General features: G+C 36.7%; 1 protein-coding gene across 1 annotated transcript in view; it reads right to left on the bottom strand.

The window, feature by feature from the left end:
- Positions 1–17,753, bottom strand: part of LOC126258004 (legumain-like) — a 148,074-nt gene that overhangs the window by 64,714 nt on the left and 65,607 nt on the right. Inside the window, exons 6-7 of the mRNA XM_049955607.1 lie at positions 15,821–15,959; positions 14,575–14,644 (exon numbers count right to left, since the gene is read on the bottom strand). Coding sequence (XP_049811564.1) covers positions 14,575–14,644; positions 15,821–15,959 — 209 coding nt within the window. The remainder of the gene's footprint in view (positions 1–14,574; positions 14,645–15,820; positions 15,960–17,753) is intronic.

The following is a 17,753-nucleotide window of genomic DNA, read 5'->3' as shown; positions in this document are numbered from 1 at the left end:
ATAAGATTAGCTCTGTAGTTAGTCGGTAGCCAATGGAATAAAATTCTTCAGGGAAACTGAAGCGGAAGGATTGAAAGGCAGTGAATGAACGGAATCATTCACTAGATGTATGACCAATTTAGAGGACACACTTAACTTCTCATTTCCTAAGGATGCTTTGTACAAACCTCCAGAGGCTCACAAAACATAAATGAAACAGAATAGCATTCTTCACTAAATGAAATGCTGGTCCTTCATGGGCATTAAACAAATCTGAAAGGAGCTGAAGTCTTCAAAAACTTCGTAGACTGCCTGGAAATTGTCTGAACTTGCAGGCAACTGATGTTCACATACTTTTCGTTTTTTTAGACAAATTTCTTGAATGAATCAGTTTGTGCGCTACAACTGCCTTGGTAACATGCACTTCCGTGAGTCACAGACAGAGCAATTGACTTCTTGTAGCAGAACCAGCGAACTAGGAGAGTCAACACACTTTCTCTTCTACTTGCTATGCCTGCAGTATGCCAGGGAATCGAAGAAGATATCTACTAGATTATATTTTCGTAATACAAGCTTTAAGAATCTAGTTCAGGACAGCAGGTTATTCAGACATTTGCATTATATTAGTCACAATTTAGTACTAAAGAAATACCTGTTGAAATTAGAGAAGTTCAAGAGGAAGCAGCTGAAATGTTCAAACATATACAAGTTGAAGGAACTAAACTGTAATCTAATACAGCACAGTGCATGATTGTTTGTACTGTTGCTTGTAATGGACATCCACAAGTTTAACTGCTCATATGTAGACAAATGACTACCGTATTTACTCGAATCTAAGCCGCACTCGAATCTAAGCCGCACCTGAAAAATGAGACTCGAAATAAAGGAAAAAATAATTTCCCGAATCTAAGCCGCAGCTGAAATTTGAGACTCGAAATTCAAGGGGAGAGAAAAGTTTTAGGCCGCACCTCCAAATCGAAACAAAGTTGGTCCATTGTAATATGAGACAGAATTCAGGTTGAATGAATGATGATACAGCTACAGTAATTTGGTTCGAGCCATAAGCTTAGCAGTTAAGTTTTACCAGGTAGCCATTGCTATGCGTCAGGCGCTCCGTCCTTATTTATGCAGGTACCCTTCGTTTTTCACGTGCTTCGTCTGGTTTGAATTGATTGCTTATTTTTCTTTGATCTGATAATTGCCGTTCTCTTTGTTATAGGTGTTTTCGTCACTCTAAGCTGAAAATGCATTACTGTACTGTGTCATGCATTGTTTGTCGCATTCCGATAATGAATGTTCACGACCTGTCGCCGCTCGCGGCATGGTTTGCTTTTGTGCGTGCTACCGCTGCTTACAATAAAAAAAAAAAAGAGAGAGTAATTGTCTCAGTAGCGAAACAATGACAAGAGACTGCTATTTGTTGTTATTTACACTGCTGCTTTCTTTGATAATGATCAACAAGAACCAAATAATAAACTGAGTATGATAGAAGATGTTCTGAACGAGAGTTTATCGAAAATTTTTCTCCATTTGAAAATCTTTGCAGACGCCTCTTTAGTACATTATTTTCTGCACAGAAATTAGAGTCGTCTTAGATTTAAAAATCTAGTCAATTGCCGTGCTTAATTTCTGACTGTATCAATATTAGGCATAAGAATAATACGAATATGAACGTGACATATGTGTATACTTCCGCGTTTGTGTTGTCTCACTCTAGTTTCGTAGTTTATTAGGCAGACAGGATTTAAATGAGATAGCAGCAAACACGAAAGAATACATGGCAAAATGTTTATATTCGTATTATTCTTATGGTGAAGAGAATACTGCATGTGATTCAGAATTCACAAAAGTTCCCATTAGCAACCATCTCTTCTCACAGGTAGAAAAAAAAATCAGAACGTAGAATTGGCCATACTGATTAACATCGCAAACGGTCTTGCCAGTCGGATTTTCGTAGCACATTGAAAAGCTGCTACATTCGAAGATGAACAATACGGAATTTGTATTTATTTCATTGGATAATGTATGAAAATGCAGTGGTCGAAATTCGGGGCGGAGAAAAAAGCTCATCTCCCACCTTTTTTTTTTTTAATTTATTTACTGACGCAGAGGTTTTGGCGCCAGTATTTATCTTTGTGCCTGTAAAGCGTGCCTGTAAAGCATGCCTGTGTAGCGCTACATATATTCGACGGCAGAAGTTAGTTGTGGCGGCACCTACCAACATATTTCAGAACTTCCGCTTACTTTGCACTCGATTCTAAGCCGCAGGCGGTTTTTTGGATTACAAAAACCGGAAAAAAAGTGCGGCTTAGATTCGAGTAAATACGGTACTGTATGGCTTGACACAGCCTTTCCAGTTTCCTCCAGCTGCTTGTGTCATCTGCAGAAGATCTATACGAGGCATATTTTTCCACATTTTGTGTCTCATGACATCCGGTGAATGAATTATGTCATTTTGTAATTGCATAGGCTTCCATGGCCAGAGTCAGTTGACATAAAAGTTTTCTGGGTATGGTACCATGTCACTGTATAAAACTATTGCTGGAGAAAACCAATATTTCGGCCACAGTTACAGCGGCCTTCTTCTGGGTCCACTGGCGTGTTCTAGTTATGTAGTGCCCCTTATATTTTGTTATTACTGTTTACTGCACATGCCACTACGTCTTAATTTGAAAAAGATAGTTTATCTCATTGGTTTCTTAAGGAAGAAGGAGAGGGAACTTTATTTTAATAGGTTACTGTGGTGGAGGGAGAGTGTAACCTCTGTTGGTTTTCTACAGCAGTAGTTTTATACAATATGACATGGTACCATATCCAGGAAACTTTTATGTTGATGTCATTTTGGTGTATGTATATATCAAATTTAAATATTATAAGGTGAGATTTTTCCCCAAATTCGTCATTCGAAAAATACAAGGTCATCTTGTAACTACTGTTGCGGAGGTTAACATTTTTACACTGTTCAATAGAGTATACAGGAGTCTTCTTAAATTTATAAAAGAAGCATTGGCTATTGAGATCATGTGTAGATTTACTTTAAAGAATTTGGAAAGACAGGAATGGGCAAACGATACTCGTGTTTGAACACATTCTCAATTTACCAATATGCGAAAGCACTTGATACAGTAGCCACATTGCTCGAAAAATCACGCGACATCTGACTTGCATGGCACTGCAGGGTGTATATGCGGACAAGGAAAAAAAAATTCCCAGATTTCTCCCAGATTTCCCGGTTAAAAATACACTTTCTCCCAGGTGAAAACATACTTTTTCCCTGTTAACTGACACTATACTTTCTCTCGGAACTGTATAACTTATCATACCTTTAAATGGTTATGGTTTTATACATGGGTGTAGAATTTCCTGGCGCTTTAGAAAACGAAACTTAGGGGAAAAAAAGACATGTTTTGGAAATATCTTAGATGTACAGCAACATGTATGCTGCACATTTTCTTATTACAAAAGTATAAATTCGAATTCCACCAAACACCGCATATTACTTTATGAAGCATTGAAATCGAGATTGCGATCTGCTTTTGTAAGCCAGTCATAGCTCACACTATGTGATCCTGTCAGCCGATGACAGTGGATATTCAGAGCTTAGGACACGTGATGTAGTCAGCCAATAGCAACATCACTGTTAAGTAGCGTGAACACACAAACAGAAAGTGTTAATGGTTTAAATTAATATACACAGAGTTGCTACAAGAAAAGCAAAGCTTTCACATATAATATTGGTTTCTAAGGTTAATACATTGCAAGAAAAGCTAAGCTTTCACATATAATGTTGGTCTTTTATGCGTGTATTACACTTTAAGATACATCACACAAATGTGCCAGTAAAATTTCAATAATGACATAAATGTCTGATCTTCTGGGCTCGAAATTCATGTAAATGGCTAGTCATCAAAGAGTTGATTTTTAAATCAGAGTCAAACGCGCTCTGATTTATGAAATTCATCGAACATTCTCGCTCATAGTTCAACTTGTGTAAAAGGAAATTTACTTTGAAAGTAACACTTTTCAAACCATCATCTGCAATATTTTCCCACGACCTCTTAGAAATAGGTTTGTTTCAGCAGTTGCCAGAGAGCGCCAGGTAACAGGTGCCACCACGCTTGCCCAGCTACGACGACGTAGTAGGCCCATATGTTCGTACGTGTTAATCTAACAACTGTGCCCACGAGATATGACCTGGCAGACTGGTCTTGTGTGAACAGAGAAATTCGCCTAATGAATAGTAAACTGAAACACTTTTGCACTAAGTTTACGAATGTGACACTACTCGATACAGACAGGTATGAGAGACACTGCTTCACAAAGCATGGACTACATCTAAATCAGTTTGGCAAAAATAAACTAGCAGCAGACATTGGAAAGGCTTTTCATGAAATAATAGGCCTAAACAATAACGATCATGAAAGCAGACCAGTCATAGCCCTAACTAACGAGGGAAACTAGTGAGCTGGGCCAACTCTAGCAGGATTTGGTCCAATAACAAAAATCTGCAACAAGTAATTAATACACAAACGAAAGTTCACTCAAACAGCAATACAATTAAAGACAAACAAAAGTTAACAGTGTTTCATCAGAACATAAGAGGCCTATACTGCAAGCTGGATCAGTTCACAGCAAATATAGAAGACACAAAAGGTATAAACAGTGCCCACATTCTGTGTCTAACAGAATACCACATCACTGCTGGTATTGAAGTGGTCCCAATTCCTAACTATGTTTTGGCAACGTCTTATTGCAGGAACTATATGGACAAAGGAGGAGTAGCTGTATATGTAAAAAACAATGTCTTGTTCACGGCAATAGATGTACAAAGATTCTGCTTTGAGCTAGATTTTGAAGTATGTGCTATAGAGGTGCCAGACACTGTCTCCAGATTAACAGTTGTGGCAGTTTACAGGGCACCATCTGGTAATTTTAAAGTGTTTTGTTAAACAATTAGATACGCTTTTGTTGTACTTAAGTAGAAAAAATAGGGGCATGGTAGTTGTTGGGGATTTTAACATAGATTTCTTGGTTAATTCTCCCTGCAAGGTGGAGTTTGAAAATCTCATGTGCACGTACAACCTTGTTCCCGTGGTTAGCTCGCCCACCAGAACCACAACCTCTTCCAGTACTCCCATTGATAACGTTTTTGTTGATCAGAGTAAAGTCAACCATATTAATATTGAAATGGTTATAAATGGTCTGTCTGACCATGACGGACAACGAGTTACTTTCAACAGCTTGGGAATTCCTCTGAGTGACACCTCACTTAGATGGAAAACAGTAAGGAAAATAAGTGAGGAAGCTATTCAAACGTTCAGATCACATCTTCAGCATACTGACTGGACACCTGTTTATCTAGCAGAAACTGCTAATTCAAAATACAATTTATTCACAAATGAGATAGCAGGTACCTTTGAAAGTGTATTTCCAAAAAAGTCATACAGAGTCCAACCTGCTACGTCTGCAAAAAAACCATGGCTCACTAAGGGCATCATAGCTTCCTGTCAGAGAAAAAGACAACTCTACATAGCATCAAAGACTTCTAACAACCCTGCTCAGCTAAAACATTATAAACTCTACTGTAAAATTCTTGCCAAAGTAATTAAAAACTCTAAAAGTATGTGTATAGCATCTGAAATTACTAATTCTGAAAATAAAATTAAAACAATCTGGAATGTGATAAAGAGAGAAACAGGGACTGTAAACTAAACCAAAGACAAAAATATTGTTTTAACTGTTGACAACTCAGAGATAACTAATAGTGAGGAAATTGCTGAAATCTTTAACCAACATTTTTTAACTGTCCCAACACAGATAGGTTGCCATGGTTCTGTAGATAAAGCTGCCTGTATAATGAAAAATAATTTTCCAGAACCTTTCAGTCAAGTAAGTGTGCTTCCCATTACTGCCACTGAAATCAAAAAAATCATACAGTCTTTGAAAAATAAACAATCTGCTGGTATCGACGATATTTCAAGCAAGCTGTTGAAGGCTTGCTGTAGTGAAGTGACCGAAGTTTTGTCTCACATCTGCAACACATCCATGCAACAAGGAGTGTTTCCAGACAGAATGAAATACTCTGTTGTAAGGCCCCTGTACAAAGCAGGGGATGCTACAAATGTGTCAAACTATCGCCCTATCTCTCTATTAACAACATTTTCAAAAGTCCTAGAAAAAGCTCTGTACAACAGGATTGTGGCACACCTTGGTGACCTGAACATCATTAACAGTCAGCAGTTTGGTTTTCAAAAGGGAGTTTCAATAAATAACGCAATTTTCTCATTCACAAATGATGTTCTAGAGTCTATAAACAGCAAGAGGCTGCCAACTGGTGTCTTATGCGACCTATCAAAGGCGTTCGACTGTGTAGATCACCAGATACTCTTCAAGAAGGCCTGTCATTATGGAATTACAGGACCTGTAGGGAACTGGTTAAAATCGTACCTCGAAAATAGGAAGCAGAAGATTATTCTAGATGTTTCAGATAGTGTATCACAATATATAGTGGACTCTGAGTGGGGAATTGTGCAGCATGGAGTGCCACAGGGATCAGTGCTTGGGCCCTTGCTGTTCCTCATATATGTTAATGACCTACCTTTATCCATCAATAAGCAGTGTAAATTTACAATGTTCGCTGATGATACGAGCATTGTGGTGGATAATGTGTCAACTACTGACTTAGAATCCGAGGTCAATGATATCCTTAAAGAAGTTCTGGGTTGGTTTAGTATTAACTCCCTTTCAATAAACCTGAAAAAAACCTATTTTATCCAGTTCCAGACAACCCACAAAAACCCAAAAGAAATAGTTATCACACAGAATGATCAGATGATAAAGCAAGTGTACTTATCAAAATTCCTAGGCGTATACGTGGACAGTAAGCTGAACTGGGAACATCACGTTCTACAAACACTAAAACGGCTGACGTTGGCAACATTAGCTTTACGAATTTTGTCACGCTTCAATGACATTACCATCTCAAAGTCAGCTTACTTTGGCTATTTTCATTCAGTCATGTGTTATGGCATCATCTTCTGGGGCAATACACCTGCCGCAAAGAAAATCCTCACAGCACAAAAAAGAGCAATAAGAATCATTTGTGGTGTACCCCCACGAACCTCATGTCGAAATCTTTTTAAACGACTCGAAATACTGACAGCAACATCTCAGTACATATATTCACTGATGTGCTTCATAATAAATAACCCCACTCTGTATGAAACGAATTGCCTACATCATGAACATAACACCAGAAGTTAAAGAACTTGACACTTATTCAGAAAGGGGTAAAGTATGCTGGAACGAAAATTTTCAATTCCCTACCCAACAGCATCAAAAGTATAAGGAGTAGTACATCAGTATTTAAACGTAGCTTGAAAAATTATTTACTTGAGACCTCACTTTATTCACTAGAGGAATTCTTTCAGAGAAATAAGTAAAACCCAGATTGGAAAGATGTTTTTAAATTTTTTGACACTGTTTACTGTTAAACTAATGTAATAATGCCCTAATGTAAAAATTCCTCTTTTTCTCATTTCCATTTTTGGGTCACTTTTAAACCCAAAGTGGGAAGTTTTGATTACTGTTCAAGGTTAAAATAGATGCAATAATGCCCTAAATATGAAACTGCTATCTTCACATTTATGTTGACTAGTTTTTAAGCTAATAAGCATGACTTTTGTGCACTGTTATTAATACTATAACAATGTCTTTATTCTATGTATTTTATTATGTACATTGACACGTTCCACATCTGAGTGACTTGCTCACATGTACAGATCTATGGAACAAGTATATAAATAAATAAATAAATAAATATGTAAAAGATCTTACAATATATCATAAAAGAAACAAGACATCAGAGGGTACTCCAAGAGCATCGGAATTTCGTGACCCATACTGAAATATGCACATTTAAAGTGCAAATTTGTATGTCAAGATTCCAAGTGCAGTAGGCCTCAAACTGATATTAAGCTTTTCATTGAGGTTTTCGGGATGTAAAAGTTTCTTGGAGTGCCAGTATTGTATTATGTTTGGTTCTTTATTATGGCATTTATGAAAACGTGCACTTGAAATGCAGTGAACAGTTGAACTAGCCAATGGTGTGGAATTAAACATTTCATTTCAAATATATTGACTGCCTCAGCAGAAAAGATTAATAAAAGAAAATTTTTTTCAAATCGACAAAAATAACTTTACTGTTCTGCAAAGGAATTAATGCTTGACTGTCAGAAAGATGGAAATAAAATAAAATCTGAAACTAATAACATATTTTAGCCTTCCATAATTATGTGAATGTATTTTAATTCACTTGATAGCTCCCGGCCACAGAAAACCATTTTGTTTTCATTTGATGTGAGAGCTGTAAATGAAGAGGAAACAGAGAAACCACTAAATGTAAAAACGGGTCACGTGGAGACTACACACTTCCCCACTTTAAGTCAGACTGCTCTGCGCATCAGCCCCAGATCTATGGTATTTCCAAACCGGAGCAAGACTGGATAGTGGCGCCCCCCCCACCCCCCACCCCATTTCTCGAGCATTTGGGATAGGACGACAAAATTTTTAAAAAATCGAATTTTCAAAAATACGTTCATTATGTAGCGCACATCTTTCTGAAAAGTCTGATGCATAAAACATATGTGGTTGAGGAAATGTAAGACGTTATTTGGTCTTAAGTGTGACAAAGTGCAGTGCCACGCCTCTTCCCTCAGCATTCTTCTATCACACGTCACTGTATTTCGCTTTGTGGAATTGAAACGTGTATATTTTGTAATGGATGCCATCAAACTATATTCAGGACAGAGGAAATTAAAATGTCCTGTGGTGCCTCTCCTGCTCCCAGTCGGCCGATTTGACACCCTGCCCCTCTTTCTTTTTAAAAAAGAACTAGTCAGAAAAGTTGCACTCTTTATTCCCTATTAGCTAACAACTTGCTGCTTTGTGTGACAAAATTAAATATAGGATACATAAAACCAGTAAAGACAAGCAAGACAGCACAAATTTCTTCAATCCTTAGCTCCTAGAATTCTTTTTTCTTGATTCTTGCTACAGCTTTACATAGGGTGCTTTCGTTTCTGCGAAAGAATCTATTACTTCATCAAAGTTCGTTAAACATTTTGCTACATGAAAACTCGAAATGTCATTGTCTAATACTGAAAAAGCTGTTAATACAAATAGGACCCAAGATTGGTGTGGTTTCTCGATCTGATTACGTCTTTTTGTCACTGTCTGCTGTATAAAGCAAAACAGGCCTTTCTAATACTGCATCTACTGTAACAAACACCAAATAAACGAGACTGTTTTGGCACAAATGATCATTGTTATAACACGGCAGAATATAATTCACAAAGTACCAATATCAAATGCCTATTAGGCCTACTGCAAGCAAAAAGCGTGACATTAGGAAATAGTTTCACAATTCATTCATACACTCCAGTTTCTCAAGCATGAGATCGAAAAATTGTAGTACGAAATTATTATACAAATTTGGAATCATCATATTCTTCCATAATTTGTGTGATGTTCCCGTTTCTTCCCCTTCCTCGTTCTAACAAACAGTCTTGTCATCACTAATTCTGTAACTATTCCTGCCAATGTCAAAGCTTATTCGCCGGTTAACTTCACTAACTGCCAGAATCCTTGGTTTAGTTATCCCGCAATTATTCTCCGGTTAGGCGTTGTTACATATTCGTTCAACGCGTTTTCCGCACTACTTCAGAATAGAACTTAAAGTGGCTGCTAGTTGGGGACTTGTAACGGAACATATTAAAGGCTTTACTTTAATGAAGTATGCGATCCCTTCCAAATTCAACCAGTTTAACGAGTATTTATGATTATAGAAAAGTTATTGTGTATGTTAACAATGATTGCACAACATGTCTCCATAAATAGTCAACCCATTAAATTATACTGAATAACTGACCCACACAAAAGTTAATATCACTTGATCACTGATACAGCAAATGCCATCATGTAAAAACACTAAGTTCATCTTAAATAATTAGTATGAAGTACGAAAAATAGTGGCCAACATAGGTATTTTGGATCTCCTTAAATAAAATTCACCCAGTGAAACCTATTTGTTCACTAGGAGCGTTTTCACTCAGTATTCACGTAATCAATCCTATTTTAGACGAAAACCAATGTAATTCTTCATAATTCATGTTACTTACTTATTTATGCAAATTAGAGAAGTCAGTTGACAAACTTCTAAAAAATGGCCTTTTTGTAACAAAGAATTATTCTGTCAAGTCAACAAATCTGTCTGTCATTTTAATAACATGTTAAATTATGTCACTCGATGCAAATTAATAACTTTTCTGCACAAATTATGATAGCAGATGTACATGTGACTCATAAACTATATCTCTTTTTAGTAGTTCTTTGACAATGTTATAAATACAAGCAGCGAGAAGGGTTGAGAGAACAGTCGGAGGCAGTCAGGGCAGTCGGAATGTCACTTTGGTGAAGTGTGTTTCTGTGTTATTGTTTGGCAAAACAAGGCAAAGAACATGTAAAGGAAGTACTACTTTGTGTTGTGTTATGGTCTTTGGTGGACAGTGGAATTAATATGGCCACTAAAGTAATAAATATTTGATGTTTACATACGTGTTGGTTTCGCTCGTTCTTTATCATCAAAAGCACATGAAAAACACGGGACCTCATGTTTTTTAACCCTAGACAACCAGATTTAGAGCCAGCATCAGCATCGAGAGACAGCAGCGATCCAGCAAGCAGCAGCGATTACTACAATACAATACATTGTAATGGCGCCAACCTAACATCAAGTGCTAACAAGCTCCGTAAATTGGAGTGAAATAGTGCGTTTACAGCAATTAGCGATATCAACGACGACCAGGTGGACCATTACAGACTGCACAACTGGCCATTATTAGTCAGCGACCTAGTCAGAAATTTTCTGTCAAAATTTCATTTTCTTGGATACCCCGAGAAGATAATACGTAATCTTTCTTATTTCTTATTCCTGTTAGTCATTTATTTACACTCTGGTAGTCTGAATCTATGGATTTCGCTAGTAATTACAACAACGCTGATCATTCACAAACCCAATCAACCACATAATGAGACAGCGCTTGGCATTCATCTGTTTGGCTTTATTCCGCTCAGCTCATACAGCCCCTTTTGTCTGCAGGAAAGTTTGTTTCTAGATTCCCTTGACAGAGACAGCACGTACTCTATGAATGCATTCACAAATCAACTTATGATTCATTAAGAAATCAACTTAGAATGTGTTCAAAAATCGACAGGGATGCGTTTCAAAGTCATATGAATAACCGATAGACCAACGTGCGGTGGATGGTAGGCGCTTTGCAAAACATTTTTCCCGGTAGCATCTAGCTGCTTGCTGCGACTGCTTTCACAGCCAACAGCCACAATTCTGAAGCCAGAAGCGGTAGAAGGTACTACTCAACTGCGCATGCGTATGATCCCGCTCGAAAGTGTTGAAACGAATCTAATGTAAACAGTTGTGACGTCACGCACATCGGAGGCTATTTGTTGTTACGAAGCATTGCATAGTCTTCCTAAAGCCTTGACACATTTTGCTGTTGGCAGACACTTGTATGAGCACTGCTTTTTTGTTGTAGATGGCGCATTTCCTTTGCAATTTAAGTTTTATTTTCATTTTTCCTCTCGTTCATGTTTTATTGCTGCATTATTATTCTGCAGTAGCAGGATACAGTAATATCCTTTGTTAGAGTATCGGTTCTTACCAGTCAAAATTACAGACATTTAACTGAAAACAAAAACAATGAAAAATTCCTGGATTTTTCCCGGATTTCCCAGGCCGTATACACCCTGCACTAATGAAAGGGATATGCGGGAGGCCATGAACTAGCCACTACAACAATCTATTTCTCTGTTTAAAATGTGGCAATTTTGTGAACAGGGAAGGAAACAGTACGACATTCTATCATCTTATAGTACAAACTCTTATTGTATTTGAATAGGTCTGTAATAAGAATTCTCGTACATGTATGGGTATCACGTACAAACTTATTGCTGCTTTTTAAGACAGGTAACACTCAAAAGCACAAATATAGTCCTTCATTAAACATTACTTGTTCAGCACCCGATAAATATTTTATTTTACTGTGAGAGGCAGTAATGCTTTACTAAGTGGGTTATAAATGAGAAATTCACCTGCTGTTCACATATTAGAATGCCGGGTAAAAACGTAACCAGCTTTCAATCAGCTTTAGAATATGATGATGAATTCAGATGAAACAAGAAGAAAAATTAATCCAGAAAGAAATATCTAACAAATGAAATGAATCATTTTGCACTAATTGTGGTCACAAAATAAATTACAGCCAGCAAGTCCCTTCATGGAGATAGTACGAACAGATATCAGTAGGTCATGAGATGAACAAAAATTCGAAAATTGGACTGAACCGTGATTGCACCCTTATTAGTTACTGTTTTAAATATGACTTGCACTGGTGAAGATACTGCAGTCTGTGTTTCACAGTTGCTCAAGCACAGCACTACGGAATGTTTGCAAGGATAACAGTGATACCAGTTTGGACGTCAAAATATCATTTTTTAATATAATTTAAATGGATGGATAAAAAAAAAATCTACTAACCAAGAGGCATCTGGGGAACACACACATGCAAAAGGGTTTAACTTGTATGAGCTTTCGGAGACACTGGCTTCTCCTCCGGGCAGACAAGCTGAAGGGGAAGGAAGAGTGGTGAAAGAAAAGGACTGGAGAGGTTTAAGGAAAGGAGTGGAACACCAGCAATACACACAATTCTGCAAAATGAAAATGAATTGCTGGGAAAGTATAAGAAATTATATAAGATCTACCGTGTTTAAATTGGAGTTTGCCTCAATCTATTTTCATTCAGAATTGAACTGATTTTAAAACTGGACAAATATCCAACAACAGTATTCATTTCTGTTGAGGCAGAAAAAGTCTAGATAGTTGCCAGTGGCATACTTATGTGTTTTGTGCTGCAATGGTGTTGACAGGAACATATGGAAGTGAGTCAGCTGCTTGTTCTACACAGCCAATGAAAGAGCAGTGGGCAGATAATATGTAAGGAAGCAAGAGACATTGCAACATTGTGATGTCAGTCTAGTAGCGAAATCTGATATGTATTCGAATAAACGCAGCTGTGTTCTCAGGTCTCACAGTAACCAGAAACCCAGAAATTTAACATACTCTGAAGGAAAAGCTGTGACAATAAATTTGACAGTTGAGCTATTAGGATGATAATTAAAAATAGTGATACCACAGACCACAGGATTAGTAAATGAAAAATGTGAAAAGAAAGCAGTCTGCAAATTAATGTAAATAATTTATTTTTGTTTATTTTTATTTCTCATTGTGTTATCAAAATGCAGACAATCAATAAATGGCATAAATTTAGAACAGGTATAACATTAACTTTTTACGTAGTAAAACAGTTTGTAATTGTGATTAGTCAAAATATGTAAAAATAATTTTTTCTCAGGGTGCCTCTTGAAGAAAAAAGGGGGTGGTCTTAACTTAGAGTAGTCATAAATTTAGGTAAGTACAGTACTTCCCTTGCTGAAAAACCTTTTCACTGTAAAATGACAAGGCATATCCTAAGCTTGAAATGTCCATTTAAAGCATGTTGCCAGAGTGAACAATGTACATGTGCCACATTCACAATTAGAAACAGAGCTTGCTCTACCAAATGGCACTGAAAATGCAGGCTTCCTTTATGAGATAGCTGAACAGAATGACTTCCTGTGGTCAAAATGAGTATCCAGGAAAATGTTTACAATCAAAGAAACGAAACCAACCAAGGCATGAGAGTGAAGCTAAAATTTTTTTTGACCATTTCCTTTGTCACAGCATATTACTGTGTGAATGTTTTTCCATCTTTAACTGCAGCCTTATTCTATGACAAGTTCCATAAAATCAATTAACTTACTATTTTTGCTCAGCCAGAGGCTACGAAAATGGGCAGCCCTCATGCAGTCTCCCAGTAAACGATGTGTACAAATATTCTGAGCAAGAAAGAAACAGTTGCAGACATGGGTGAACATTAGTGGGTCCTACTTTGAAGGCACTGAACACACAAGTATTCTTCAGGTACTCTAATTCGCAACTTCAATTTTGCTTTTCATTATGAAAGAGATATGTAATACAGTTATGTATAACTTTCTGTAGGCTGATTCTGTAAGGTATACTAAGAATATACTGTGACTAATGCTAATCTATTGACATTTATAGCTAACTGATTTTATAGCATGCTGAAAAAGTAAAATCTATTTAATAAAAACATTAGCATTAACTGCAATTTACATCTAAAGGTAATTAAGAACAAACAGGATACATCCTCTGCTTCTAACAATTCAGTGTCATTGAAAAGATTAGGCTTACTAATTATCCTTCTTCCATCTAAACTTGTGGAAAGATTCTACAAGCTACCACTCAATTAGCCAAATAGAACTGTTTCAAAATGTCAATATAATCTCTTCTAGCAGTAGTTATCTCACAGCATGTAGCGTACTTGTATCTATTTTTAAAACCACAAATTTAAAAGCAAAAATGAGTTTCACAGTCATGAACAGACCAATTTAAATACATACTGTTCTCGTTGTCAGGCAACAAGTGTTCAAACATTGATCCAGATTCACAAGCCTCTATATACACCACCATCTGTGAAAGATATCAAAATTTTATTAATACCCAATTACATTATTATTGCACACAAAGCTTGGAGACTAAAGCATGTAAGATTAAAAACTCAAAGGGTTTTACAAAGATCTGCTTATTTTGAAAATACAAGACGTTCAAATACAGGTAAGTTTTAGATTTATGGTACCTCCATACTCCTATAGGAGCATTATTCAAGATGATTTATTAACACAGAAAATAGTCCATGAGCCTTTGTCAACTTGTATTTGCTAAGGTTGATTAGGTCAATTGCTGCTTTTTATATAATACAGTTTCACACCAGGAGTAATTTCAATCATCTTCTGTTTCCTGTGTGAGAGAGCACTTCAAATGTTCATTGAACTATACAGACATTTGAGTTCTAAGTAGAAGCTATAATTAACAAACTGAATTGCAGTATATAAATGTTGATAATCTGCAGCAACTTAAATAAGCCCATCTTCTTGATCAGTAAGATAAATTGGAGAAATGCATTCCAAGCAGTGTCATTGTCAAGGAAAAAGATAAAATCCAAATGTATGCCTAACATTAATCTTGAAGACTCAAGACTCAAGACACGGGCAAACAAAATGCTTACAGGCACAGAGCAGTAATTGTAGAATAAAGGCTTTCATAACCAGATACCGTAGTTGCTGATGGGTCTTCTGGGCTGTATGGCTGTGGTTGAAGAAACTTTTCAGTTCCTGATTTTTTATCCATCACAGCTCTGGACAAAATGTCAGGTACGGTACCGAAAAGTTTCTTCAACTGTGGCCAAACAGTCAGAAGACAAATCAACAACAGAGCAGTGAGCAAAATAGAAAATAAATAAATTCAAACACAAAAAAGAAAAGACAACTATCAGAGAATATAAGATACATATAAAGAGCCACTTAAAAAATGATGAGGGGAAAATGTTAACAATCTGTTCTACACAGTCAAAACAGAACATAAGAATGTAATACGAAAACAAAAGCTTCTGAAAAATTTACAACGCCTTTTTTAACCCAGAAACATTACATAGGTCAATAAACAAACATTTTAAAAATGGAATATCCTTTTATTTCCGATGCTTAACACTAAGTGTTAAAAAACACCATCAGAGGCACTGTTCCATTACCATTTGAATATTTGTGCTTAGTAACTAATAGAAGTTATGCTAATAAAGATACCACAAACCTTTGAAAATTTTTTATTGTCCACCAACTTCAAAAATGCTTTCTCAAGATCTTGAGCATACAGCTCCCCATTAGGAAAAACAAGGAATCCTACAGAACCATGGTCTGCAAAATTAACAAAAATGTGGTCATTTGGGCCACTGAAATAAAAACAAATACTTTAGTGCTGCTGCATGACATATCTGTTGAACAAACTTACTTCAACCAAAATCAAAGATATACATGAATGAATCTCAAAAGAACAGAAAATCCAAACTTGATAAAAAAGTATGAGTTATAAAATAAAAACTTTCACCGAAAAGACTTATGTTCCTTGGATTACAAAAATATATTATTTCCAATAAAACAGTCTCAGTGGTTAAGTGCCAGATTAAGGATCAAATGGTCTGGGATATTATCCCTGGCTAATCGTAAGATTTTTATCACTCACTTATCCCCTATTTCACCTGATAATGTTTTTAACTGCTAAAGATACTGAGCTGTACTGTGGTTCAGAGTCCATGTTAAACTATAGGCCCCCTATGACTGGCTGGAAGGCCATAGGAACACATGCCACCTCCAATAGTACCACATATAAGAAAAGCACAGCAATGCTCAAACCAACATCTGCATTGGGGACAGCTTTATTTGCATGTAAACTCATCTTGCAGTTATGAATATTTGTCACAGAAGACTTCCTGATCTAATTGCATATTTTCATCAATCTGTAGTACAGGTTCTGTGTTTCTAGCATGACTCAATTGTCTTCCTTGTACACATTTCATGTATAAGAGAACTGTCAACAGCAACCCTCCCATGAACATTTCGTTTCACACATTCCCAATCACAGTGTTTTGGTTAACATTTTGCTCAGCAAAAGAGTATTAAGGTCACCAATCATATGTATGGGAGAAGTCGTCCCACAAAAATAAGCCCCCTTTAATATCAACTTGTCCAATGTAAATTAGCATTAACCATTGTATATTTGGGACTGTTATTACAGGGTATAAATGCTGTAGCATCGACAATTTTTGGAAATTAGTTCAGTCCAACATAAAGAAGATCAACAAAACATCACAACAATCACAGATGAACAAGGGGAATTCCAATATAAACCATATGCTTTTACTGATGATTCTTACCAATACAAATGGAATGCCTTATTTTTCTATATAGTTCCTGTTAACAGAAAAGCATTTTATCACTCAGACAGCAACCAGAACCCCTTATGGAAGAGCAAATTTTGGTGACACATTAATCAAGTGCACATGTACTATTCAACCATAGTGTCATCTTCGAAACCTTAGCCCCTAATGCGTTCTTCAGTGGGGAAATGTCTTGGAAAGTAAGGTGGGTATCCAAAAGGTTCCAGTTTAGCTTAGCAAGTTTTCCATGAGGTAGAGCTACTGTATGCGGCCAAGTATTGTTAATCAGGAGGAGGACACCGCAAATTGGTTGATGACATTATCTGCTGCGATACGGAGTCTCTGCATCGTACAGCAGCTTGCAGTCCCATGTCCTTCATCCATGCAAGTAGTCAATTAATGATACACCTTGTGAGTCCCAAAATATAGTTGTCAAAACTTTTCCTGCCAATAGTTGAATCTTGGCCTCAATTGGTGTCTTCCCCCCTATGTCCTATTAATACTTGAGAACCATCAGTGTCTTCAAAGAGTAACTAATACAGAGAGAAACATGTAACCACGTACACTTAATGGTTAAAAAGTTCATAGAAATCAGTCTGTTCATGAAAACAAAGTTTTTAAACCAATGGTTAGTGATATACATAACCAAAAATATGTAATGTCAATATTAACTCTGATGTTACTGTTTGAACAGAACTGACTCCAGACAATTTTCAATGTGCAACTTTGAAATTGTCAACAAACTGAGAAAATGTGCAACAACTGTAGTAGGGGAGGTAGGAGGCGGGGGCAGGGCGGAGATAATCTGCT

This window comes from Schistocerca nitens, chromosome 1 (genome assembly GCF_023898315.1).
Source record: "Schistocerca nitens isolate TAMUIC-IGC-003100 chromosome 1, iqSchNite1.1, whole genome shotgun sequence".
NCBI classification, from domain to species: Eukaryota; Metazoa; Arthropoda; class Insecta; order Orthoptera; family Acrididae; genus Schistocerca; species Schistocerca nitens.
The sequence above is the reverse complement of the archived record's forward strand: the minus strand, read 5'-3'. Positions and strand labels throughout refer to the sequence as shown.